The sequence below is a fragment of the Melanerpes formicivorus genome, unplaced genomic scaffold (genome assembly GCF_026170545.1).
Source record: "Melanerpes formicivorus ecotype bairdi unplaced genomic scaffold, bMelFor1.0.p_v2 SCAF_18, whole genome shotgun sequence".
Lineage (NCBI taxonomy): Eukaryota > Metazoa > Chordata > Aves > Piciformes > Picidae > Melanerpes > Melanerpes formicivorus.
Genome location: NW_027142370.1, coordinates 10,922,644 through 10,949,193, shown reverse-complemented (window position 1 = coordinate 10,949,193; position 26,550 = coordinate 10,922,644). Strand labels below are relative to the sequence as shown.

At 42.7% G+C, this 26,550-nt stretch overlaps 1 protein-coding gene across 4 annotated transcripts in view; it reads left to right on the top strand.

Moving 5' to 3' along the window:
- The window catches only part of ZFYVE28 (zinc finger FYVE-type containing 28), a 135,970-nt gene that overhangs the window by 69,228 nt on the left and 40,192 nt on the right, over positions 1-26,550 (top strand). For 3 of the 4 annotated variants that reach the window (XM_068149599.1, XM_068149598.1, XM_068149596.1), the window contains exons 3-8: positions 4,124-4,261; positions 4,939-5,141; positions 6,824-6,913; positions 7,981-8,070; positions 10,876-10,977; positions 17,081-18,445. In XM_068149599.1, coding sequence (XP_068005700.1) covers positions 4,124-4,261; positions 4,939-5,141; positions 6,824-6,913; positions 7,981-8,070; positions 10,876-10,977; positions 17,081-18,445 — 1,988 coding nt within the window. Of the gene's footprint in view, positions 1-4,123; positions 4,262-4,938; positions 5,142-6,823; positions 6,914-7,980; positions 8,071-10,875; positions 10,978-17,080; positions 18,446-26,550 lie in introns of those variants that run through there. The other variant, XM_068149600.1, reaches the window with a different exon arrangement.

Below are 26,550 nucleotides of genomic sequence, written 5' to 3'. Positions count from 1 at the left end.
CCATGTATGCATAGGATATTTTCAATATAAGTAAGGGGTCAGATCCACATTTCCATTAGTAAGTCTGATGTTTGGAGTGTTTGGGGCTCTTGTGAGGCTGCACCAGCAAAGGCAGTTCAGGAAGAGAAGCTTTGACATCGCAGTTCAACACAAAACGCAGTAACCATTGCTGGGCTGGGGCAATAACACAGCACTGGAATTGATGGAGATCCAAGTTGCCTAAGTTTGTGATGAATTTGGGTGCTGATCTATAATGGGCTTGGTTAAACTAGGAGTTACTGCCCAAAATTCACGTGTAGGAAAATCCTAAGTTACTTTTAGGAAGCAAAGCATCTAGGGGTGGTCAGGCAAAAGAGAAGGCAAAAACTGATCTTGCAGGATGGCCTGAAGGCAGAGGTGGAACTTGTGTGGAGAGAGAGACTTAGATCTCTTATGGCTGAAACAGTCATCTGTGAAGATCCTGCCTGCACCTTTGGGTGTCCTTTGAAATCCTGTTACTTAGAGTACCTCACCTTATTGATTAGTTTCTTCTCTTCATCAGAGTAACTCATAGAAACCTTATATTAGCTGGCTGCTTTAATGACAAGAATATCTTCCTTTCAGTTTGGGTTTGTGGTCATGAGCTGCACATTTGTTGTGAATGCGATGTTGAAGTAACAACACCAAACCAGGAAAACAGAATTTGTGAAGGGTGTATTTAAACCAAGAGGCTGAAATGCCAGCTCTTAAGTCTATGGTGATATTCTCACAGGCCATTACCCTGGTTAGACTTTACTGATAATTCAAAAGATGGCCCCTAAAGAGGCAATGAACATCAGAGAATTCCTTCCTCTGAAGAAATCTTGCAAAAGACCTCAGGAAGGTCATGTTGAACTTAGTAGCATGGACGAACAGCATAGATGTTTATCAAGTGTGTGTACAAAAGGGTAGATAAGTCTGTCTTTTGTTGATCTAAACATGTTGTAGAGCATAAATAAGATGAAATTACTGGTTTTTCTTTTTGTACCTCTTCTGGAAGCTGATGCAGCAGTTGCTGTTAGCTTTATGCTCTGATTATTGAGTATGTGGCCAATTATTGTTGGGCCCAAAATAACCCAACTCTTTGTCCTTTACTGTGGCTAACTACACACATTGTCTCACTACCACTCATTATCTTTCCTGTCAAGCTAACATTTAAGTGCTCTCTGTTACGTGAAGCACTGAGCTCTCTTTTCCAGGAAATGAGGAACTTGGAGTAAATCCCACAGCAGCATCTCACCAGTGGCTGCCTTTGTGCTGCTGGAGAGCACTAAACAGAGCCCCTGAAACAAAATGGGGATCATCCTGGTATGCAAATGAGGCCAAAAGATAACAGATAAAGCCACCAAAAGGATACATTAAAATCTAGAGGCTTTTATGTGGAAAGATGGATCAAGTGAAAGATTTACTACTTCAATTCCAACCAATTGATTTCCGTTGCTTAAATTAGAGCAAAACCTCAATGCGACCATGTACCCCAACTCATCCCTTCTTAGCTTACAAAGCAGAATGCTGTAATTAACTAAATTGAATGTTTCTTGAAGCTCTTTTAAGGAAAAGACTAATTTGCTTACAATGCATTGGACAGCCTGTCTAAATTGGCTGGCATCCTTCCAGTTCCAATGCAGTTGAGAGTTTAAATCATTACAGGAGCAAGTATTCCAGATTTTCTCTTTAGGCTACTCTGCTCTGGGTGTCATTGGAAGAGAAGTGATGGATAATGAGCTTTGTTCTGTAGCAGGATAAAATAAATCCTGTAAAAGTGAGAACGCTTGGGAAATTGCATCCCTAGAAACAGCAAAAACAATTCACCTGTGGAAAACTTTCTATGCCTGCTAAATGGATGAGTTCCATCAACTGCTTCTTCATTGACCTTCCAGTATCACCACTGGAGTGGGCAGACAAAGATGCTCAGCCCTTTGGGGGCAGTGGGGACTCATCCTTCGGGAGTAGATTTCAAAGTATTTTAGTTAAATAAAGATGAGAAGCATACACAATACCAGGAATTAAGAAATGGAAAGAAGGAAAATATGAAACATGCTATTAGTTTGCTTTGTGTCACTCTAAAGCTTCCTTCTAAATTGCACATAAGTTACACTGGGGAATACTGTGAGGTTGGTTGTTCTTTTAGTTTCTACAAGGGGCATCTCTTTGTATTCCTAGGGATCTAGGTGCCCCACTGATCCTGGCACTGTTATGCCAGCAGAGTGAGGGGTGCATCTCTAAAAGTACGTTATGTCAATGAATCTGGCTTTGTTCTCTTATCTGTTCTCATACTTGCTCCTCACTGTCTGTGTAGTGATGCCATGGAGGAGCATTTGGCTTTCAGAACTCTTTTTAGAGAAGATGGTTGAGTATTAATCATAGAATAGCTTAAGTTGGAAGATGTCTCAGAGGTGATCTGCTTTAACCTCCCTGCCATGGTCAGGGGCACCTGTCAACTAGACTCAGCTGCTCAAGGCGTCATCCAGTGTGGCTTTGAACACCCCCAGGGAGGAGGCAGCCACAACCTCCCTGAGCAGTCTATTCCAGAGTCCCACCACCCTCATATTGAAGGACTACTTCGTAAGAACCAGTCTAACCCTGCTCTCCCTCAGCTTCAAACCATTCCCCCTTGTCCTGTCTCTAGACACCCTTATGAAAAGTCCCTCTGCAGCCTTCTTGTAGGATCCTTTCAGGTATTGGATGGCAGCTCTGAGGTCTCCTCAGAGCCTTCTCTTCTCTTGGCTGAAGCAACCCTGGCTTCCTTAGCCTGTCCAAAGGTATTCCAGCCCTTGGATCGTCTTTGTGGCCGTTCCCTGTGCCATTGTGTTTTAAATGCACTGGAGGTTGGTTGGTTGTTTTCAGCAACTGAAGTATCACCTCCTGTCAGGCTTTCAAGGAATACACTGGTGTAAAAATGTTTTAACTGTTAACACTTAGAGTACCTGATACCAATCTGTAGTAAACATTGCCAGGAGTTAGTTAATTTTGTTTTTCTTTTGGATGAAGTCAGCTATGATTATAAAACTGGTGATAAGATTGTTTTGTGGCAACAGCAGTTACAGCCTAAATTACAGAAAGTGTGAAGCCTTGGGGGGGGGTGTTTTTTTGGTACCTAAAGTTGGTTTTGTCTTTCTCAGTGAGGAACACACTGGAGGGGCCAGTTTCTTCAGCGTTCCTCTCTTCTATTGTTTTTCAAACGCAGAGGAAAATAAGACACTCATGTGTAGACTTAGAGCAATTTTGTCTGTTAAACAATTCTATGCAGAGAGATCTGGGTTTATTTGTTTGAAAAAGAATATTTTAAATAGAACATGAATTGGGTAAACAGTGGGAGAAGCATGAGGCAGACAAAACAGCTTTAGTGAAAGCACTCAGCCTTTTCCTTGTTCTGAGCCTACCTTTATTATGTTAATAAATTCTGTGTAGCTCCCAGCAGGGATATGTGGAAATTATCTTTTAAATAAATGAATACAGATTATTTACTGCATATCAAGGAACTAGTTAGAGGTCTTTGATCTTATGTCCTGGTGCAGACATGGATCTGAGCAGTTCACACTCTTCATTTGTGCAGCGTGCCCTTATACTCCTGGACGGCCAGGGGTGAGGCGACAGGCAGGTGTGCCTGTCCACTGGGAACTCAAGTGTGGAAACCTGCTTTAGATTCCCAAGAGGAGTTTAATTCTATTCAACCTCAATGGTCTCAATAGAGCTCAATTTCTCATGTCTCCTGGGTGCTCTTTTGGGGAAGAATGAAGTGCAGGTAATTGGGTTTGTGAGAGGAAGTGGGAGAAGTCTCATTTGTTCTACTTCTAGTTTAGTTACTGATACTTTACAGATAGCTGGAGGCAACGAGTTCTTTTTATATGACACCTCATCAGAAATCCCACTGAAGTAGTCAAAATGCAGTGAAAACTGGGAAAAAGTCTCTAGGAAAAGTAGAGGTGAAGTTTACAGCTCTTCTCTATGCAATAGTTTCCTCTTTGTTCTCTCTGTGTATCATGACTTTACAAGTTAAAATGTGTTCTGTCTTAATTAGTTGTTGTCTTGTTAATAAATTCTATTAAAAGTAAGAAAGAAAATGTGGATTTCTGTATTTATGCTGCCCTGTACTTTGCTTCAGGATAATGTTTTGAACATCATCAATCAAATCATGGATGAATGCATTCCACATGAACGGGCCAACCGAGACTTCTGTGTCAAGTTTCCAGAGGAAATTCGTCATGACAACCTCGCAGGACAGCTTTGGTTTGGAGCAGAAGTAAGTCTCTCATCTTTCTCTTATTTGGGGTTAATGGCCAATTTTTTGGTGGCATAAGCCCAGAAGTTTAAAGTTTGTCTTGAGGTTTTTTTTCCTGAGAATGGTAGGTAGAAGTACAGAGCAAAGTAAAGTTCCTTGAGGACTTAATCCAGATGTTCTGTGGAAGGGGGTTCTTTAGCTCTGGTTTTGGTATGGTTGGGCTAAAAGAAGATTGGGTTAATTTCATATCATTATATGCTGTCATTATGACCATCTCTTAAAATCTGTTCTGTGAATCAGCATCTGGTTAATATTCTTGATTATATTATTTTAATAATGGTCCTTTAGCTGGAGTCAAATCCCTTTTACGCGAACAATCCTTGTGTACACAGTATATATACTAGCAATACTTACTGCCTAACTAATGGGAGAAGAGCTTTTGAACAACTTCTGTTCACTCTCTGGTTCTTGCACTTCAACCTCCCCTTATTCTCATGTCTTCCAGACCAAGCTGCTCCCTAACCTTTTATATGAAGGAGCATCAATCTCAAGTCCTTGACTTGTTTAATTTACAATGAAGTTGGGGGCTAAGTACCGCCCTTGTTCCACATATTAAATACCACATCATTTGCTTTTTCAGATACAGAAACAACTTCCTGAGCATTAATAATTTCTCCTCTCCTCCTGTTTTTTCACAGTGTTTGGCTGCTGGTTCAATTATTATGAATCGTGAAATTGAGAGTATGGCGATGAGGCCATTGGCCAAGGATCTGACCCGAAGCCTGGAGGAGGTTAGAAATATCATTCGTGACCAGGCCTTGAGGGATTTGAACCTCTACACAGAAAAAATGAAAGATTCTCTGAAGCATTTTGATGTCCTTTTTGCAGAATTTGAACTGAGGTAAAAGCTCTGAAGGAGATGCATTGTGAGCCTTGGCTCAGCTACAACAGCTGTTGTGTGGCTTGTTTGGTTTTGGAAGCTGACTGGTTTGTTCTGTTTGCTGTTTCTGGAGCCAGTGTGTAATTTTTATATCATGGTATTTGAATTCTTCAGTAATTTGCTGTATTGTTCCAATTTTTATATATTTTTTTCCCCCCTTCCAGTGTAGCAATAATGCAAAGAAAATTAAATAGCTTTTTAGCAATCAACATTTGCTCTCTTCAACTAAACTATAATCTTCTATTTGCATACTGGCATATGGTGTTTGAGAGAGGTTTTCCAAGACACAAAAGGAAGCCATAAATCTCTTCCTTTAATGTTTTCTTTGTTGGAGGAGAGACAACAAATAAGAGATAATAAAAATAAAAAGAAGGTAACCAACAGTCTGGGGGGTGTTTGGAGATAGAAGCAAAATGCACCCAGTGAGTTTAAGATGGCAAATTGAAATCTGATGGAGGAGGTGCCATAATTAACCACAGGAACTTGCTGATGTAAAAACTTGTGATGGAAAAATGGCATGGGGGGTTATAGCAAAAATTAACTGCTTCTGGGGGGAGAGAAGTGACTGCTTATTGCATCAGAGGTCAGTCATGCTGACCAAGTCTTGCACTGTGCTTCAGAGGGTGGATGTTTGTCATGCTGGGCATAGGTACAGACAGGTTACTTGGCCAAGATTGTCTATGGATCTAGCATAATACAGCCACTCCTGCCCTCAGCAGAACAAGTGTCTTGGAGCTGGGTAGTGTTTTAAGTTTTTCTTGGGAATAATCCATAGACTGTCCTGTCTCCCATTCCTGTTTGCCCATCCGCAGTGTTTGTATTCTCATGTATTATTTCACTCAGGTGAGCACTTTTCTTCTGAACCAAAAGCATGTCACTGTACTGTTACACTGAGGAAACCCCAAACATTTTTCATGGAAAACATTGGCTAAAAATGTATTTCTAAGTGTGGTTCTGACTTCAGACGCCAATCAGTAATTGGTTCTTGACAGTGCCTCTGCCATACCAGCTCCACATGCAGCTTTTACCTTTGCAGTGGCTTTGCAAGCAGCTTTCCCCCTTTCTCTGTTACCTGCTGTCTGCAAATGACTGACTAATCATTCAGGAACAGAAACCCACTTATTTTTACCAGTTTCTGGTGTTCTGAGGTAGTGCTTTTGCACTGAATTCCCAATAGGAACAAGGCCAGCTTTTAAATCCCCCAAATTGTCTCTGCTAGTTGACTGAATTTTCAGTGAAGTAATTTCAGGTAAAACCTTTCTAGATAAAAATGTGCATTTCAGTCAGCTTTTTCTTAAGGGAATACAGAGTGAATTATTCTGTTTTCAGGATACTACAATAAAGATCCTTCTAGGACCCACCTCCCCGTGCTGCAGTGTGGAGTTGTGATTGCTAGATGGGTACTTATGTTTTAGAATTACTACTGAGTTCCACTGCCTCAATCAGCAATAAGGAAATCAGCTGCACTGCTTGCAGGTTCTTACACTGTGCAATTTTCATAGGGAGCACTGTCTAAATAGATACCAAATGGTAGAGGGAAGGTTAGGTTTGTAAGAGTGTTTTTGTCCTAGGTTTGGGTTTGCTTTATCACTGGATTTGTCAAAGCATGTAAAACTAGTAGCACATTGTGATCACCTTTCCAGTTACGTGTCGGCCATGGTGCCTGTGAAGTCTCCAAAGGAATATTATGTGCAGCAAGAGGTGATTGTGCTTTTCTGTGAAACTGTGGAGAGGTAAGCATGTGAGTTAAGTACTGGATGTTCATGGCTGTATGTTCTTTTTAATTCTTATTTAATTTTTAATTTGAATTGAAGCTTTTGCAGAAATAATGTAACTGTAGTCTTTCAGAAGCATCATAAAACGTCAGGTATTGTGCTGGTCTAGTAAGCATCCGAGTACAAAGTTGAAAAGCACTCATCCTGTGTGTTTTCTAGACAAAACCCAGCCATACAAACAAAACACCCCAAAGTCAACAGTCCAACAATAGCAGTCTTGTTGGTATGTGTAGTTATGGATGTGTAAGCTGAAGCTTCATGTGAAATAGTAAATAAAAAGGGGAAATGGCATGGAAACTCTTTTGGGTTTGGATGGCTGTGGAAGCTTTAAGTGTTTAAAGATACTTCTTATATTTTTTTCCCCCTTTTTTTTCTTTTATTAGTGTATTTTTGAAAGCAGAGACTACAGCAGTCAGTAGCACAATAAGTGACACTACTTGACAGAGTCCAGAGAAGGGCAACAAGGCTGGGGAGAGGCCTTGAGCACAAGCCCTCAGAGGAGAGGCTGAGGGAGCTGGGATTGTTTAACCTGGAGAAGAGGAGGTTCAAGGGTGACCTCATTGCCCTCTACAACTACCTGAAAGGTCGTTGTAGCCAGGAAGGGGTTGGTCTCTTCTCCCAGGCAACCAGCACCAGAACAAGAGGACACAGTCTCAAGGTGTGCCAGGGGAAGTTTAGGCTGGAGGTGAGGAGAAAGTTCTTCACCAAGATAATTGTTCGTCATTGGAAAGTGCTGCCCAGGGAGGTGGTGGAGTCACCGTCCCTGGCGGTGTTCAAGAAGGGATTGGACATGGCACTTGGTGCCATGGTCTAGTCATGAGGTCTGTGGTGACAGGTTGGACTTGATGATCCTCGAGGTCTCTTCCAACCTTAGTGATAGTGTGAAGTGTTTTAGATGGACTCTACTGTTGTGCAAATACTATCAGTTAGGGTTTGCTTTACAATTTTTTCATCTTTCTTTTTCTGTTGAAATGTGGTGTTGAAGATTTTGATGTCTTACTAAATAATCTTGGTTTTTCCCTTAGAGCTTTAAGGCTTGGATACCTCACTCAAGATATGATTGATGACTATGAACCAGCTTTAATGTTTACAATTCCAAGATTAGCCATTGTATGGTAAGTAAATTTTTTATAGCTGCTCTGTTCTACCTCATACAAAGATTTACTGAAGATTTAAAAACCTTTGGTCAGGATTTTGAATCTTTTACTTAAGTTGCTTCTACTTCCTCTTTTTTTCTAAGGGGAAAAAAAAAGTATTGTATTTTGGTTTTTGTTTTAAACACTTCCAGTTTTATGCAAATCAAGAGAAAAAAGAAAGATAAGGTGAAACAAAATATAGGAAGCAGGTACTTGGAACACTGAATTTTTGGCTGCTCATGGCTTGGAAGGGTGGCCACTTGGTTGGGTGAGAAACTGGCTGGAGGGCCAGGCCCAAAGAGTGGTAGGGAATGGACTTAACTTCAGTTTGTGGCTCGTCACAAGTGGTTTTCCCTAGAGCTCAGTTTTGGGGCAGGTTCTCTTTAAGATCCTTAAAAATTGTTTGGATGAGGGAATAGAGGAACCCTCAATAAGTTTGCAGATGCCAGCAAGTTTGGAGGGAGTGTTGATCTGTTTGAGGATAGGAAGGCTCTGCAGAAGGACCTGGACAGACTGGACCAATAGGACAAGGACAATTGTATGAGATTCAGCAAGGTCAGGTGCTGTGTCCTGCACTTGGGCCACAGCAACGCTATGAATGCTCCAGTCTTGGGGCAGAGTGGCTGGAAACTGCCCAGCAGAGAGAGACCTGGAGGTATGGGTTGACAACTGGCTGTAGATGAGCCAGTATGTGCCCAGGTGGCCAACAAAGCTATCAGCATATTGACCTGGATCAGGAACACTGTCACCCAGAGGACCAGGAAAGGGATTGTCTCCCTGTACTAAGCACTGATGAGGTCACACCTTCAGGATTGCATTCAGATTTGGGCCCCTCACTACTGGAAAGACACAGAAGGACTGGAACATGTCCAGAAAAGGGAAGCAAAGTCCTGGTCTGGACAGCAGGTCTGGTGAGGAGCATCTGAGGGAACTGGGGCTGCTTAGTCTGGAGAAAAGGAAGCTGAGGGGAGACCTCATTGCGCTCTCCAACTACCTGAAAGGAGGTTGCAGCCAGGTGGGGGTTGGTGCCTTCTCCCTAGTAGCAAGTGACAAGATGAAAGGAAATCATCTCAAGATGTACCAGGGGAGATTTTGGTTGGATACCAGAAGAAACTTTTTCACTGAAAGGGTTGTCAAGCCCTGGAACATGCTCTCCAGGGGAGTAGTTTAGTCACCATTCTGGAAGGAGTTTAAAGATGTGTGGCAATGGTCTTTAGGGACATGATGTAGCACCAGACTTGGCAGAGTTAGGGAATGATTGGAGTCAATGATCTTAAAGGTCTTTTCCAACCAAAATGATGCAATGATTCAATGATCAGTCATCCTGCAGGAAGCAATCCCACAGCTTAGAATGGCAGTCTATGGAACGTCACACTGATGTAAGTACTTTTGGAAAGCAGGTATTTTTTGTCACTCATTTTTGACCTAAGCATACAAGTTTGGACAATGAAATCTTTTGAGCAGAAATTGTGTGAGTTTTTTTTCTTATTGATTCTAGGTTCCAAAGGAGCTGTCATGCCAGATTGCATTTGTGACCTCTCAGTTAGGCTTAAATCTTTTCTTGAGGAAAGCTTTGACTTATGTGTAGATTTGTGCCCTGTACTGACCATTTGAGACAGCTAAATGTTTTTGCTTGATGCAGGTTTCACAGTATTGAACTCATCAGATGGTTTTCTTCCTAATGAGTCTTTGTGTTTTAATAGGACAGCAGTTTTCTTTGGAGTAAAACCAGCATGGTTTTAATATTTTACCATTGTGAACGTTTTTAAGTTAGCTAATATAAGTACTATAATTGAGGGAAATAAACCTTAAATCCTGAGTGTTAATACATTTCTCCTCAGGAAATCCCTCTGGCCCATTGTTCCTGTTAAATGGGATATTGTCTGTAAGTGTCAGTCTGAAAATAATAGCAGCAATAATCTGATTAGCAAAAGACAACAGGAATGTGAGAACTTGCCTTGAATCTGGAGTGTGAGAATGTGTGATCCATTTGCCTCTGAGAAATGTAGCTGAGTTTGCAGTGGGCAAAGGATTAAAGAGTGTTAAGCAGAGTGGTGCCTGGTGTGAGTGGAATCCACTCTGACACAGTTATAGTTTGCTGCAGCAGATAGAGTGAAGAAGGTGAATTTTGTTTCATCTGTGACACACAAACAGCTTTGGGTGGTGGTGATTTGGTCAGGAGGAACTGAAATGTCTACAGTGAAGTCAATGGGGACTTTCAGGATCATGAATTTTTCTATCCAGGGAAAATTCTACAAGTGCTGAGTTGATTTAGTAGTGTGTTGTTATCAAAACCTGTGATGTGACTCAGCAGAAGTGTTTCATTTTTCACTACATGTTAATACCAGGTCATATTTGTCTTAGAGGTCAAACAATAGGAGTTCAGGAGTCAACTGTCTTACCTAGAAATTGTTGAGACAGGAAAGAAAAAGCCATTTGCTATCTCTCTCATCAGTGGACTTTCCTCAACTTAATTTATAATCAGTTCTTATGGTTTTGGTGTTTTTATGGATCAGCCCCAGCAATGAAATCCATTTATCTTCTTCCTTTATGCTTCCATTGCTTTCTCTCTCATATTTAAGGGGAAGCAGACAGGAGGAAGGGGATAATTTTCCTGTTGCTTGAATTCCTGGGTGAAGAAAGCAAAAATAAACCAGCAATATGTTACTTGAGTGTAGTTCTGATGTTTATGTCCAGTTGTCTTTCTGCCCCCTTATTTAGTAGTTTCCCTGTGCAATGAAATGTTCTTTTCTGCATGGGTTCATGCATGTGTTTGAATTACAGTGGCCTTGTTGTCTACTCCGAGGGACCATTAAACTTGGACCACAAACCAGAAGATATGTCTGAACTCTTCAGACCTTTTCACACTTTGCTGAGAAAAATAAGGTGAGCAATAAATGGTGGTGGTAACTGCTTCTCTTCTGAGGCTTGAAAGAGTGCTCCTAAATGCCTGGGAAAGTGTTCCTGTTTGCTACGTTAACCGTAAACTCCATTTTGCTCTCATCTGCCTGACGTACCCATGAAATGACTAAATGTGTTTTCTTCTTTCATGGCAGTTTTCTGAACTTTTCATCTTTCTGCTAGTTTAAGGGTTTTGAGGTCCTTTGAATATAGTTTTATTACATTTCAGATCTTCCTTACGGTTGGCTGATGCCTGACACAGTAAAGCTGCAGTTTATTTTTGGGAGATCCTGTTTCTAATTAGCGTCGATGTTTGAGTTGAACTTGGCTTATTACATCTTCTCATCTTATGATGCAATACTCAGATCATTTGTAATCTAATAGAAATGACTCTCAGTTCTTCATATTGTGGCTCTGTTTTTACAGGATGGATCATTTTGGATCTGTTATTGGATTTCTTTTCACAGTGCTTCAGTCTTGGTAACCATCGGAGATAGAAGCTTTGGCTTAAGTAGGAAGAGCATTCAAGTAATTTTTTTTCTCAGTTGAAATCTTTTGGAGACTGATTTGGTACTTTGGAGACATCACACTGTCTTTAAAGGATCCTTATGTTCAGGTTATCTATATTCCCCCTTAATAGTGTTTTATGTGTGTGTTTAAGAGGGAAAAAAGACCCCACAAAACCAAACCACAAGCAAAAAGTCAACTGCCTGGTTTTTGAAATCTCTTAAGTGCTGTTTCCTCAGAGTGCAAATTTATGTCCCAGCTGGAAACTTTATTTCTAGAGATTATTTGGTAGTTTTTCTTTCCTGTGACCAATTTTCACCTGTTTATTGCCTTCCCTGTGTATTGTGGTAGTTTGATGTACAAGTGGTTTTCACACAGATATGTTCATCCAGATTGATCTCCTCTTACCCATTAGGGGTGAGGCATCTCTTGAGGCCCAACGTAAATTTCTTGAAGGGTGATTCAGACAGGACTCTCTTTCTAAAGTCTTTTGTGAATATCCACACCCCATACTTTTGTCCCCTTTAAAGATTTCCTAGTATTCCTGTCTTGAAGTGATACAGTTTTATTTTTAGCTACATTAATGGAATTCGCACTGAAATCTCAGCATTAAAATTGGCAATCCAACATGTTTGGGGTTGGAGTGTTTCAGTGATTCTGGTTTTATAAAACACTGTGTGAAGAACATGAGTTGACAAGCAAAACTTGAAAGGGGTGAGAAACCTGCAGTGATACTGAAACTTAGAGAGTCTGTGAAGGAGTCTCAGGATCTCAGGTAGTGACAGGACTAGGGGGAATGGAATGAAGCTGGAGGTGGGGAGATTCAGGCTGGAGGTGAGGAGGAAGTTCTTCCCCATGAGAGTGGTGAAGCCCTGGAATGGGTTGTCCAGGGAGGTGGTTGGGGCCCCATCCCTGGAGGTGTTTAAGCCCAGGCTGGATGAGGCTCTGTCCAGCCTGATCTAGTGTGGGGTGTCCCTGTCCATGGCAGGGGGGTTGGAACTAGATGATCCTTGTGGTCCCTTCCAACCCTGAATGATACTATGAAGTTTACATTTAAGCACCTTGTTTTCCCAAGATAAGGCTAGCAGAAACTTTCACCAGCAGTCCACTGGCTGACTAAAGCCAAAAGACTCTTTAAAAGCTAATATATTTCTCATCTGTACCTTCTGGTGCCCAGGAGGTGGTAGAGTCACCATCCCTGGAGGTGTTCAAAAAGGGATTGGACGTGGCACTTGGTGCCATGGTTTAGTAGTCATGAGGTGTTGGGTGGGTGACAGGTTGAACTTGATGATCTTTGAGGTAATTTCCAACCTTGTTGATTCTATGATTCTGCTTACTCTCTACCTTTTGCAACATGGAGAATGAAAATCCATGAATCCAGTTCCTTGCTTAGTCCATGCAATTTTCAGTTACTCTCAACTTAATGCTTGGTTTGGGAACATGTTAGTGACATGCTTGTTTGTTCAGTAACTGCAATTTTCAGTGCAGACTTCAAAAAATGAAATGACTCTTTCAGCTTCTTGCCTTGGGAAAAGTGCTTTTAAGACTACTTAATGCTCAGATAGCACGAAAAACATCAATGTGATGTCAGTTGTCTAGCAAAGTTTACAAAGTGTTCTCAGTGGGTGTGTTGGTTTGGGCTGGAGTAGAGTTAATTTTCTCCATAGTAGCTGGCATGGGGCTGTGTTTTGAATTTGTGCTGAGAAGTGTGTTGGTCACACAGGGGTGTTTTAGTTGCAGCTGAGCAGCTCACGCAATTGTGGAGAAAAGGGCTTTTCCGCTTCTCACACCAACCCACCAGGAGGTAGACACAAGATTTGGGGAGGGACACAGGTGGGACAGCTGAGCTCTCAGTGTGCACTTGCAGCCCGCAAAGCCAACCAGATCCTGGGCTGCATCAGAAGTGTGGCCAGCAGGGCAAGGGAGGTGATCCTCCCCCTCTGCTCAGCCCTGGTGAGACCCCACCTGGAGTACTGTGTCCAGTTCTGGAGCCCCTATTACAAGAGGGATGTGGCAGTGCTGGAACGTGTCCAGAGAAGGGCCAGGAGGATGAGCAGAGGGCTGGAGCACCTCTCCTATGAGGACAGACTGAAGGAGTTGGGGCTGTTCAGTCTGCAGAAGAGAAGGCTCCCAGGTGACCTTATTGTGGCCTTCCAGTATCTGAAGGGAGCCTACAGGAAGGCTGGGGAAGGACTGCTCAGGATCTCAGGTAGTGATAGGACTAGGGGGAATGGAATGAAGCTGGAGGTGGGGAGATTCAGGCTGGATGTGAGGAGGAGGTTCTTCACCATGAGAGTGGTGAAACCCTGGAATGGGTTGTCCAGGGAGGTGGTCGAGGCCCTGTCCCTGGAGGTGTTTAAGCCCAGGCTGGATGAGGCTGTGGCCAGGCTGATCTAGTGTGGGGTGTCCCTGCCCATGGCAGAGGGGTTGGAACTAGATGATCCTTGTGGTCCCTTCCAACCCTGAATGATACTATGTCATGCTGAGCATAGAAAGCTGGGGGAAGGAGGAAAGGGAGAATGTTCATAGTGATGGAATTTGTCTTCCAAGTCACTGTTACATGTGACAGAGCCCTGCCTGTCTCTGAGGTGAGCACACTTGGGGGGGTTGCAGTACTCCTTAAATCAACTCCCTTCAGAGCTCACTGCTTGCCTGGAGCTTTTTTTTTTGGACCACTTGCAGTTGATGACAGGGTATGGACCCTGTATGGTGGTGGAGAATCAGGCAGATTGCAGCTCAAGTGGTGTATTTTAAGTGCCCTGAAACCTTTCTGCATCACTGACTAGAAATCAAATGCACTGTGCCTGTTTTCAGTGTGTGAGAATGGGGTAGTGGTGGGTAGTGAAACTGGCATCCTTTTGAAGTGTGCAGAGTGACTGAGGGAAAAGTGGTTAGTGTTACCAAGCTGGCTAAACTTTGAATTGGTTTACAAGTTGTGCAGCCAAGGAGCAGCAGTGCTATTTGTTATCAGCGCTGGCTTGATGATTGGAGCAGCACTTGGGACTTTAGTGTGCTGAATGCTGCAGGAGCAGGACGATGCTGGTTACATTCCTGTGCCCTCATAGTGGCAGCTCCATAAAGAATTGTTTATGCTCTACTTGGAGTCTGAGCTGAAGCACAGACTGACAATGACAACAATGCTGTTCTCTGACAACAGACAGTTTCAAACTCCAGCCAGCCCAGGAGCTAAGTTAATGAAGGATGCTTGGAGAAAGTGTGACATCAGTGTATTTGGGGGTTTGTGTCCCTGTCCTGTGTTAGCCAAATTTGTCTTTAAATGGACATCTGGCCTCAGGTCTTTGGAGAAGTAATGTTTCTACCCTGGATGTTGTCAGTAGAGTAAAGTATGTTTACTTGTTCTGCAATAGGCAGAGTAAATTTCTACTGTTGCTCCTAACAAGCAGAGTATATCTTAAGAACTTGCCTGGTTTTTATGCCAGGGGCTATATCCACTAGAAGAAAAATGGATGTTGTATTTTTAAGGCTAGATTGCCTTTCTGTGATACCATGCCAAAAAGACTAAAAGCAGATGGAACCTCAACATCCACCTTCCTTAAATTCAATGTTCCAAGGCTTCTATGAGCAGGAAGCTCCCAGCTGCTGTCAGGGTCGATTGCAGCAGCTCTTTACCTGCAGCTTCTGAATAATGAAAGCAGAAGTAGAAATTTTCTTCCGTACAAGCACAGCACTTGCTTGGATCCAACAACAAGTTACAGATGCTTCAGCAGGAAGGAAATGAACCATGCACAGTAGATACAGCTTAATTAAACCTTATGCTTTAATAGTGCTGCCTGATGTGTGGTTTTAAAGTTTCAGCAGTGAGGTTTAACATTTCTTTCCCTATACTGGTTGACATTAATTTTATTCTCAGTATCTACACAGGGGTTTGAAAACATGCCAGGTTCCTAATGTTGGCAGTAAATCCTGTGTCATCTACTGTACAGTCTATCAGAAAAATAACTGGTGATCAAAGATTTGTCACTCTACAAGGAAGCTTGTATTTAAAACAGCCCAGTGAGTGGAGGGGATTTCATGTAGAGAAGTGAAGGTAATTGTTCCAATCTCTTTTAGGACAAGCTGTATTTGTTAACAGCAGAATCTCTGGTGTTTGATTTGGGGGAAAATGAGCATATTTGACTTTAAATCAAGATTATTTCTCTGCTGAAATAAGAGGGCTGGTGGACTACCATGTGTAATGCTACCAGTTACATACAGCAAGGCAGCGTGGGCCTGAGTCACCTGAAGGAACACAAGGACTGCAAGCTCATGTCATGGATTTTTGTCTCTGTTTCTGAACTGAGTTATATCTATCCTCAAAACTGCACACACTTGCTCTGAAGTGTTGAGATGGTGTTGATGGCAGAGAGTACATGACTCCAGACGCTGAAGCTAGCCACCATGAAGTAAATCTGGATTTCCAGCACTTGACAGTCAGTGTGTGAAACCTGTCTGGATAGGTCTGGGCAGTCAGGCTCTCTGTGCCTTCAGAAAGGAAGCAGAGCAGCTCTGGGTGCCCAGGCATCAGGGAACTACTGGATAAAGTCCAAAAGAGGGCCATGAGCATGCTGAAGGAGTGGAGCATCTCTCCTATGAGAGAGAGGCTGAGAAACCTGGGGCTGTTCAGAAGAAAAGCAGCCTGAGAGGGCATCTTCTCAGTGCTATCAATAACTAAAGGGCAGGGGGCAGGAGGATGGGGCCAGACTCTTCAGTGGTGCCCAGTGATAGAACAAGGGGCAGTGGACACAAGCTGGAACACAGGAGGTTTCATTTGAACTTAAGGAGAAAATTGTTGCTGTGAGGGTGCTGGAGCCTTGAGGAAGGCTGCCCAGGGAGGATGTGCAGTCTCCCTCTCTGGACAGATACCAATCCTGATTGGTCCTAAACACAACAACCTCAAATAATGCTTTGGTTTTAGGTGCTTGCAGTCCTAAACTGCAGTACTGAGGACACTTGGTGACACCACAGGTGATGGATGTCTCTAGAAAACCTAGATGATTGTTTTCAGGCCTTCTTGCTTCCTATCAAGCAGAAGCTCAAGTCCCTAACAACTGAAGTACATTTTTAAGGCAGGAGAGCCAACTTCCAATCCCTGTGTCAGACAGCAGGCTTCCAGGACATCAGTGTTGCATAAGTGAGATGACTTTTTTTAAGTGAATTCTTTCTATCTGACAATATAATGGTGTGAAACTTCTGCTGTGCTCTTTTGCAGAGTAATTTTCAGGGTGTAGTATAAAAGATGGCAGATTGGTTTGCTAATCAGAGCCAAATTTGTGAATGACAAAATGTCTCAAACTCTGGGTAAGGCTTTTGCTAGAAGCAGAGGGGGAGGGTGAAAGAGTCAGTTTTGGGTGTGCTTTTATTTTGGGGCTTCATTGCAAGGCTGTAAATCACTTGGTACCCTGTATTTGCATGAGTAACATGTGTCCTGAATGTGAGTGCCAAATGCACCTGGAGCGGCAAAGCTGGAAGCATTCTGTGCCCCCAGCTTCTGGATTTCTGTGCTGACAGTAGAAGCCTTTATAAAAAGGGTGCCTCCTTTGCTTGTCAATGCCAAGTGATGTGTGTGCTGCTTCATTTCCAGGGATCTCCTTCAGACACTGACCGAGGATGAACTGCACACACTGGAACGTAACCTCTGCATCTCTCAAGATGTGGATTTTCCTGTCAGAGCGGATCCAGAAGTTCCCTCTGTCATTGCACCGGGCATGATGGCCACTCTGCCTGCTAAGGAGCTTTCAGCTAAAGCTGAAAATACAGAGGCTGAGCTGGCTTGTTCCATGCAGTATGACGAACAGGAGCTGGAACAGCTGAACAGGATGGTACACAGAGTTGGAGATGAAATGTCTTCTCTGCTTTCCCCTCCAAGCATCTGCCAGTCTCCAGCACACAGACCCAGCCTAAGAAATAGCTCTAGCACAGAAGCTTCACCAACAAGACACCATCTTGACAGTTTAACTGATGAAGAGGATAGAGTTTTTTTTATGGATGACCTAGATGGAGCAGGAGAAGCTCTTGCTGGGTTGGATTCAGTAAGTGACACTTTTGCTTGGGTGAATAACCCTTGCCATGATTCGAAACAGAACCTGCAATACAGAGATGCTTTGCTGTACGAGAACGGCCATCAGACAGAGGAGTCTTTGCTTTTAAAAGATGCTGAAAGTGACCTAAGCAATAATAACAATGTTGAAGACAGCAAGCAGATGTCTGGCATTGCAGTTCAGAATTCCTGCAGCTGTTTAGAAGGTCCAGACTCACAGTTATACCTCAATGGCTGGGATGCCTATGCTGATGATGCAGAAATGGCAGAAGTGATAGCTCACAGGACAGGGGGGATGAAAATATCTGCCACTGTAATATTCAATCCCAAATCTCCCTCTAGCTCAGAGTCCCCAGTAACAACTCCAGAAGCAGCTATTAGTTGTGTTCCTGGATCTGCTAATCTGTTAGCAAACGAGGAGGAGGATGAATCCCATAAACTCAGTATGGCTGCCACAAACTGTCTAATTAATTCCTGTGTGTGTTGTGGCAGCTGTGAAGACAGCAGGGAGGACAATGTTGAGGGTTTAAAGACTAAGCATTCTGCTGGAGGTGTTGTAAACGCTTCATACACGTTAGTAAAGTCTAAGGAAATGGACCATGTAGATAATGTGGACAATTCAGTCCCTGCACAGGAAACATTACAGCCTGAAAGTTCTGCTTTGCTAGCAGAAAGAGACTTTGGCACAGAAGAGCAAAAACTGCCAATCTCCTCTAAGTGCCTGGCACATTCCTCAGGTTCACAGGTAGGAGCAGAAAATGACTCACAAGGAGAAGCAGAGGGAATCTCAAATCAGCAGAGGAGGTGGGAAAAGAGAAAACAACTCTGTGAAAACAAAGTGGACAGCAATGAAGAGACCAGTAGTGAAAGGACAGCGAAGGAAGATGTCAAGTCAAGATCTAGTTCAAGGTATGAGCAGCTTCATGTTTTGGTTGTGTGCATGTAAACAAACTCCTCTTTCCTTGTGCTTTATTAACTGGTGTATAATGAATGTTGATTTGCAAGAAAATGGGGTGTTGCAGGATTAAGAATTTTCATCATCTACTTTTTTACTGCAAGTAGCTTTGGAAGACATTTGGAGAGCACCTGGATTTTAAACATACAATGTCTTGATGTCATTGCAATCAACTGCCCTGATCTTAGCTGTTTAATGTAACATGGAGTGCCTTGCTGCTAAACATTACCTGGGTCATTACCTCTGTTGGACTTTGGTGTTTTGCAGGAAAAGTGTGTCTGGCAGATAATAAAAAGTTAAGTTCTGCATCAGTAGCTGGGATTAACCTGGGTTCTAAAAGCATTTTACTTGAGCTGTGTTTGGGAGAACAGGGCTGATCTGATCATGTTGCCTGTGGGCTCAAGTGGAGTTTTGAATGTGCTTCAAGGAGCCTAAGAGTGCAGAAGCAGCTTTTAAACCTGTTGAAGCATTTCAGCCACAGCTGGTGGCAGAACAGAGGTCATGGATTAAGGTTCTGCATATTTAATGGCAATAAGGAACTAGGTAACAGGGAGAGGCCATAATGATAGTTGTTAAAGAAAATGCCAGGCATCAGCTCAGCTTTTACGTGCTAGGGACCCAACGCACATCAGTAGGAAACTAGAGGTCGTTTTGTCTCACTGTTTGAAGGATAACCTGTTTTGTAGTGAGTGATGTCCTCAGTTTCCCTGAGATATGACCATCATAAAGCAGAGGGGGGTGGAAATTAAACAGAATGTATTGTTGTCTGAATTTCTGTGATGGCTTTCTTGCTTTGTGCCTTACTGTGTCAGTACTCTGGAGCTTTACTGTGTCAGTACTGTGGAGCTGTGCGTGATGCCTGATCACTCTCTTTGTGGTTGTGTCAAGTTCAGGATAACCCAGTGGGGGTTGCTTGAACCATGAAGCTTTACCATAATAAAAGGGCTACAGAAATAGACCTTTGCTTGACAGCATAGCAATCGAATTAGGAAATATTTTACTTGTAGTGGAATAGAGTCAGAGTTAATTCCTTTTACAAGCTAAACACAGCTAAGCATGCACAAAAGTCAGCTTTGAGAAGGTTCATTTCATCTTCCTTATTCTGAGGTTTGCAGTTGGAAGCTTGCAGGTATGATCCCATTCAAGGCCTTACAACAGGGTTTTTGAATGAACTTCCTTTTAACAAGTCCTTCCCAAATCCCTTTGACGTTTCAGGCTTTAGCAGTGCTTCAAGTGGAATATTATTTGACAGTAATTATTGAATGTTTAATTAGTGGCCTGGCAAATCATACATCATGTACAAAACTCAGACAATATGTTGACCAGGTTTTTTGCCTCTGTAGGGATATTTAGTGAAGTTTGTGAGAACAAGTGTGGAAAATGCAGTAAAATCGTAGCTGTCGTCATCTTTTCAGCCTCCCATGGTTTGTGGATTTTATAACCCCTTCTCCATGTAGTTGTCCAGCCTCTGTTACTACTGTGTGAATAACCTTCTGTGAGATTTGTCCTTTTACAGTTAGTTTTGTAGGTCCATGTTCCTCTGTGTCCTCTTGTTTGCTCTGGGCCTGGCTTTTAACATCATCCCTGAACAGCTCCCAGTTCCTGCCTGGCTTCTCCGCGCTGGTTTGGATTTTGTAGACTTGAGTTTGCACTTCAGCTATGTCATTACTACTTCAGGTTGGACAAGTCACAACTTACTTGATCAGAAGTTGTCCATAGCTTTGACCATTCCTTTTGTCTTTTTCTAACCCTTTTTCCAGTTACACTATTTCTCTTAGTGATGAGGGAATCATGACTATGCTTACTCAAGACATGAGCACACCATGGTTTTGCAGGAGTAGTCATTTTCTGCTGGTTTTCCAGTTGCTTCTAGCATTTGACTTTGGGCTTTTTTGCCAATTGGTGAGCTGATATACTTCTGAAACTTCGAAAAGATGCTGCTTCTGAGCTCAGAGGCTGTTACTTTCTATCAGATGCTGCAATTGTTCTCCCTATGTTTACCAGTTTAATCTCCTCTTGCCATTTTATTACCTGTTACTTGAAGATCCTGTGCAGCTCTTCAAACTGCTCTTCTTATGACCACCCTGAATAATTTTGCTGGTAGCAACCATGTAGACCTCATGGGTTTCTCCCATATTTACAGCTTGTAGGTGAAAGCAAAACCCTCAGGGTCCTCAAGAACTTCAGTGGTAACATCTTGCTCTTCTGAGAAGTGATTGTGTAACAGGTCCTCCCAGAAACTCCTCCCTGTTCAGGGTTAAGACTTATCTAAGAATTTTGGGCCCTGCCTCTTAATGCTCTATCTCCTTAGTTTTCTTAAAAGCCTTTAGTTGAGGTATTTTGGCAGAACCTCTTTGGAAATCAGGAGGCTGCCAGCTGAATCTCCATTCTTCACAAGCTTCCTGACCCCTTTAGGGAGTCCCCAAGAGGTTCCCTCTGCAGAATCCATGCTGCTTTTCCCCAAGTGAAACTTCTCAATACTGACTACTTGTTTTAGCTTTTGGATATATTTTGATACATGAAGTTGCTTGATGTGAGCATTAGGCTTGCATAACCAGAGTTGCTTGAATCCCCTTGGAGTCCTCTTTAAAAGTAAGATTGCCACCTTTAAACTCCAGGTATGAAGAAAGTTTTCTATGAGAAGTTACTAATTCATCTGATTGATGTTTGAGTTCTCCTCAAACTCTCAGGTGAATATTTGTTTTGTTAACAAGTTAGTGGGTTTTGTCTGTCTTCACCATAGCCTCTTCCACAGTTAATTTGCTGACTACATCTTCATTCTCTCTATTAATTGAGACTAGCGTGCATCTGCTATTAATTGGCAAGTATTCTATCATTGCAGAAGTAGAGAAATAGGGGTGTGGAGGTGTTTTATTACTAGACAGTTGCTGCTTTATTGGGAAACATTCTAATATCAAATCCTTCAGTATATTCTGTGAGAGACAGACATGCTGAAGGTCTGAGGACTAGGATGAAAAAATTAGATAACATAGAATCCTAGAATGGTTGGGTTGGGAGGGACCTTCAAGATCATCTAGTTCCAAGCCCCTTGCTGTGAGCAGGGACACCTCCTACAGACCAGCATGCTGAAGGCCCCATCCGACCTACCTTTGAACACTGCTAGGCTGGGACCCTCCCTAGCTTCTCTGGGTAACCTGTTCCAGTGCCTCACAATCCTCATGGGGAGCAATTTCTTCCTCATGTCTCATCTAAATGGAGCTTTTCCAGTTAGAAGTCATCACCTCTCATCCTGTCCCTCCATGCCTTTGTGCAAAGTCCCCCCCAATGTGTAGCTCCTTAGTTTTCTCCTGTATATATCTATGCATAGATTTGGCCCTTGCTTCTGATTCACTAGTCATGTTATTGGTAAGAGATAATTCAGTTCCACACCAGAACTTTGTGGACCTTTTCTTACTCATGCTGCCTGGGTGGTGACTAATCGCCGCTTTCCAGTGGTATTTTTAAACTGAAGATCACATTAGGCTGCTGTGACTGCTCCCTGCTAGGTGCTTGCGAGTGCCAGCATCACCAGAGGGGAAATGTTGGAGACAGATTATTTTCAGAATGATGGACCCATTAGCTAGAACAGTAAGCAATGCAATATACACAGAATAGCTGCAGGATCTGTGCATTCATCACACTGATAAATGTATTTACTTTCTAGTTACTGTAAGTCACCAACTGGGAGCTGAAAATATCCTTTCTCTTGTCTGAATCAAGCAGCTGTCAAATGTGTGTGTTATGCTACAAACTATTTCTTCTAGTAAATCAGCTTTATAGTGTGCAGTGTGACATGAAAGGTGTAATTTTGGTGATGCAGTCAGGTTTCCTGAAATTAATCCTTAAATCTGCAGTAACTTGGTCTTTCAGGCTCCTCTGTCTGGCCTCAATATTCTGTGGAGTTAAAAATCAATATTAAATAGTCTTCTAGTTATGATTTGGGCATTGGCATGTCTTTAGTACTTTTGGGTTTTGCATCTTTCTCCTTTATTTACTCCTAAGTATCTCAGACTTAAAGCACCACAGGCACCAAGACTTGGGCAGCAGCATTAATGAGATGCAAATAGGACTCTGCCCTGGCAGGGATGTGCTCAGCAGCTCATCTGCTGAAGGGACAATGTGAGAAGTAAAGGCTGACATGTAGCAAAATCAACTGTTGAAGGCATGAAGTAAGAATAGCACAGATGATGATAAAACCATGACAAAGCAGCATTTGGTGTTTTGGGGGCTGTGGGGGAGGGAGAGGGAATGAAGGCATGTAAGTTAACAGCAAAACCAAGCTTTAGGTCTGTATGAGAGAGGACATGGGCTGAAATTTTGCTGGGGGGGAGGGTGGGTTGGCTATTAGGAAAAATTGCTTTGCTGTAGGAGTGGTCAGGCACCATGCAGGTGCTCAAAAAGCCATGTAGACACAGATGGCAACCTCAGGACGTGGTTTAAGGGCCATGGTGGTGCTGGGTGAATGGTTGGACTCAGTCCGTTCCAGCTGAGACTCTTCAATGATTCTGTGGAGAGTTCCTTCACCTTCAGCTGGAAGCAACCTGTATAGGTTCCCCAAATGCTCATTGTGCCATGGTATGCTGCCTGCTTTTTCCAAGGGGAGAGAAAACTGCTGTGTGTGAAGATCATCTTTATGTTGGTGTTTTGGAAATACTTGGCTTTCTGTGTGTTCCAGAGTCGAAGTGCCCTCATGAAATAGATCTTTCTGTGTGTGTTTTATGAGGCTTGGCAGCTCCTTTCATACTGTCATGCGTTGCTGGTGTCTCCATGCTTTAGTCTTAAATACATGGTTCTGTTGTGTGTTTATCTATATGCTGACCTTAAACCAGTTCTGACCTAAAAAGGATTTACAAGCTTCCTTTCTGGTCCAGCATGTCTAGCTTAAATTTATACATTGGGGTCTTTTGACCATTTCCCTGGATCTGTTTGGAGAGGGTACTTTTGATGAAGCTTTTCACAGCACACCTGAGTATTTGCCAAAGGAGCTGAAACTGGGAGGAAGAACTTCTCATAGTCAGTGCAAGCTCTGGCTGTGTCCTTCAGCTGTTAAATGCTGGTGCTGCTCACATTTATTTGTGGAGGCTTGAAAAATAGACTCTTTTTGGCCATATGCTTGTGCAGTAGAAGGAGGAGGGATGAGGCATCCTTGGAAAAGCATGTTTTGCTGTTTGCTGATCTGTGTTGCAGGATGAATAATTTATTCTTCTCCAGCTTGGTATTCAAGTTGTCCCATTTCATAATGCTCCCATCCAGCAGTCTCAAATTGTAGAGATTGCAATATATTTCTGTCTCTAAATGTCTTTGTAGATTACAATGGACAGCAATCTGAGAGATTTACAGTTCTACTGCTTCAGTTTGTAGCAATGACTGTGTCAAAAGATGAACACCTGGTTTATCCAGTTGGTTTCTAATTTTGATTCTTCTGCCTGTGTTTGATTCTCTTCACTCCTTAGCAACATGTGACATGTATGCACTTTTTCAGTACAGCAGCTTGGAGCTCAGTCATTTTACCTTCATCAAATGCATGGAAAGAAGCATGACTAGACCATGGCACCAAGTGCCACGTCCAATCCCCTCTTGAACCCCTCCAGGGACGGTGACTCCACCACCTCCCTGGGCAGCACATTCCAATGGCTAACAACTCTCTCTGGGAAGACCTTTCTCCTCACCTCCAGCCTAAACCTCCCCTGGTGCAGCTTGAGACTGTGTCCTCTTGTTCTGGTGCTGGTTGCCTGGGAGAAGAGACCACCCCCCACCTGGCTACAACCTCCCTTCAGGTAGTTGTAGAAAGCAATAAGGTCTCCCCCGAGCCTCCTCTTCTGCAGGCTAAACAATCCCAGCTCCCTCCTCCCTATGAGGAGATCATAGGGCTTGTGCTCAAGACCTCTCCCCAGCCTTGTTGCCCTTCTCTGGACATTTGATTCCAGTGCCCCTTTATTTCAAATGGATTCATTGATACCATGATGCAAATAAATTTGATTAAATGTGTTCAATTCATTCTTTCCTTAGAATATTCCCCATCCCAGTAGGACTTAAGGAAATTGTGTCTTTCCATGACAAAGTTGCCTTTTCTGTGAAAATTAATGGACAGCTGTGCATGTTCACATAAACAAAGCCATGTCTGCTTGTGCTGATTAGTCTTGTATCTAGTTATTCAGGAATAAGAAAACTTCTCATCAGTAAGAAGGAAATAGTTGATTGGGAACAAAGTACCAGCTTTTCAGCTGCAGAATGTCCCACAAGCAATCCTTTAACTGGCAGCTGATTGAAATTCCTCTGTTCCCCTTGTCTTCTGTGTCTTTTCTTTGTGCAACTGGATGAATTCAGATTCAGAATAAATGAATTTTTTCAATCCCTTCTTTCTAACAATATGCCTCAAATTAAAAGTGACTTTTAATTAAAAATCACTTTTAATTTGACCTTGTAAGTTGAACACTGATTTTGTGGACTGCTTATCAAATGCAGCAGGAGTGAACTGTGTTAACTCTCAAACACAGGATCTTGGAATGGGTTGGTTTGGAAGGGATCTTCAAGATCATTCAGTTCTAACCTTTTGCCATGGGCAGGGACACCTTCTGCTAGACCAGGTTGCTCAAGGCCTCATCCAGCCTGGCTTTGCATACTGCTGGGCTTGGAGCCTCCTCAGCTTCTCTGGGCAATACACAGATGCCTACAATGTTATAGTACACAAACCAGGTTTAAATGCCACTTACTTGAGGGGATTTTGGTGTAGCTGACATGAGGCTTTCAAGTCAGCTCTCATGCAGTGAAATGGAGATCTGTGCCAATTAGCTGATGTAATGTGGAATGTAACTGTAACTCAAGTAATAGCTTTCAGGAAGAGAACATCCCCTAAACCAAGAGAGGTTTAATTAACTACGAGAGGCTACAAACACATTCCAGTAGAAAACAGCATACAAACCATGATAAAGGTGGCTTTCAGTTGTTTTTTTACCTCAGAATAATTACCAACCATATGGCCAACAGCTTTAAATAAAGGGTTCATTAGTTCAGCCTGACAGTATTCCATGGGAGGAGGCAGCCACATCACCCCGTGTCACTTTGCTGCTCTTCAGAATCTGTGTTTATTTCAGAAGTGCTGATGAATTCTGGTTTTTATGGGTTTGGCTGCTGGGTTCCTCCTCTGCTAGAATGTAACTTCGAAGGAAAGCGCAGTAATTAAGACTTCACAAATGAAACAAACTTCTGGCCCCTTACCCAGTTCAAGCAGTCCCATGAATCCCAAACTAACACAGCATTAATTCCAAGTGAGCATGAAATGTGGTGAAGCTGATGTCACCCGTGAGCTGGCGTGGGAAGGAAGGGTCAGCTGCTATTAGCTACAGAATGTATGCACCGACCTTCTCCTCTTAGCATCCTGCTAATGAATGTGTGTGCTGAGCTACCATCAGCTGGTAACAGGAATCATGAGCTGGGAAAAGCAGGTCAATTCACCTCGGGATCTGTGAGCATCATAGAAAATCTGAGCAAAGCTGCAGGCAGACACTAATGAGAAGAAAATTCTACAAAGAGGTGTCCCGTGTCTGTGTGTACAGAGAGGGAAAGCAGTGAGCATGTCAGGAGTCTGTCTTTATTTTGTCTGTTGTGTTTTGTTGTTGTTTTGGGATTTTTGTTTGTTTGGGTTTTTTTTTTGTGTGTGTGTGTGTTTTGGGTTTTCTTTTAAGAGCTGTTTAGAATACTGAGAAGGTTCAAACCAGAGTTATCATTATTGGAGTCTCATTTCTTGGTACTAAATAAACGCAGGATCCTCTTACCTGAAGAGTTGCAGCCTGAATATGCACCAGAAATAAACATTGTAAATAATAAATATGGTTTCTGGTGCTGGAATTCAATCTGTGTCGGTGCACAGGAGTGAGGAAAACAATATTTACTCGTTGTAATTATCTGAGCTACACATCCTTTGTGACAACAAACCAACCTCCCTGAGCATGGTCTGTGTCAAGCGTGTCCAAGCGGTTTCCCTTGCCAAGTGCTGACTGACCAGATGGATATCTGATCCCGAAACCAGGGATGGCTCAGCATGGCCAGCTTTGTACAC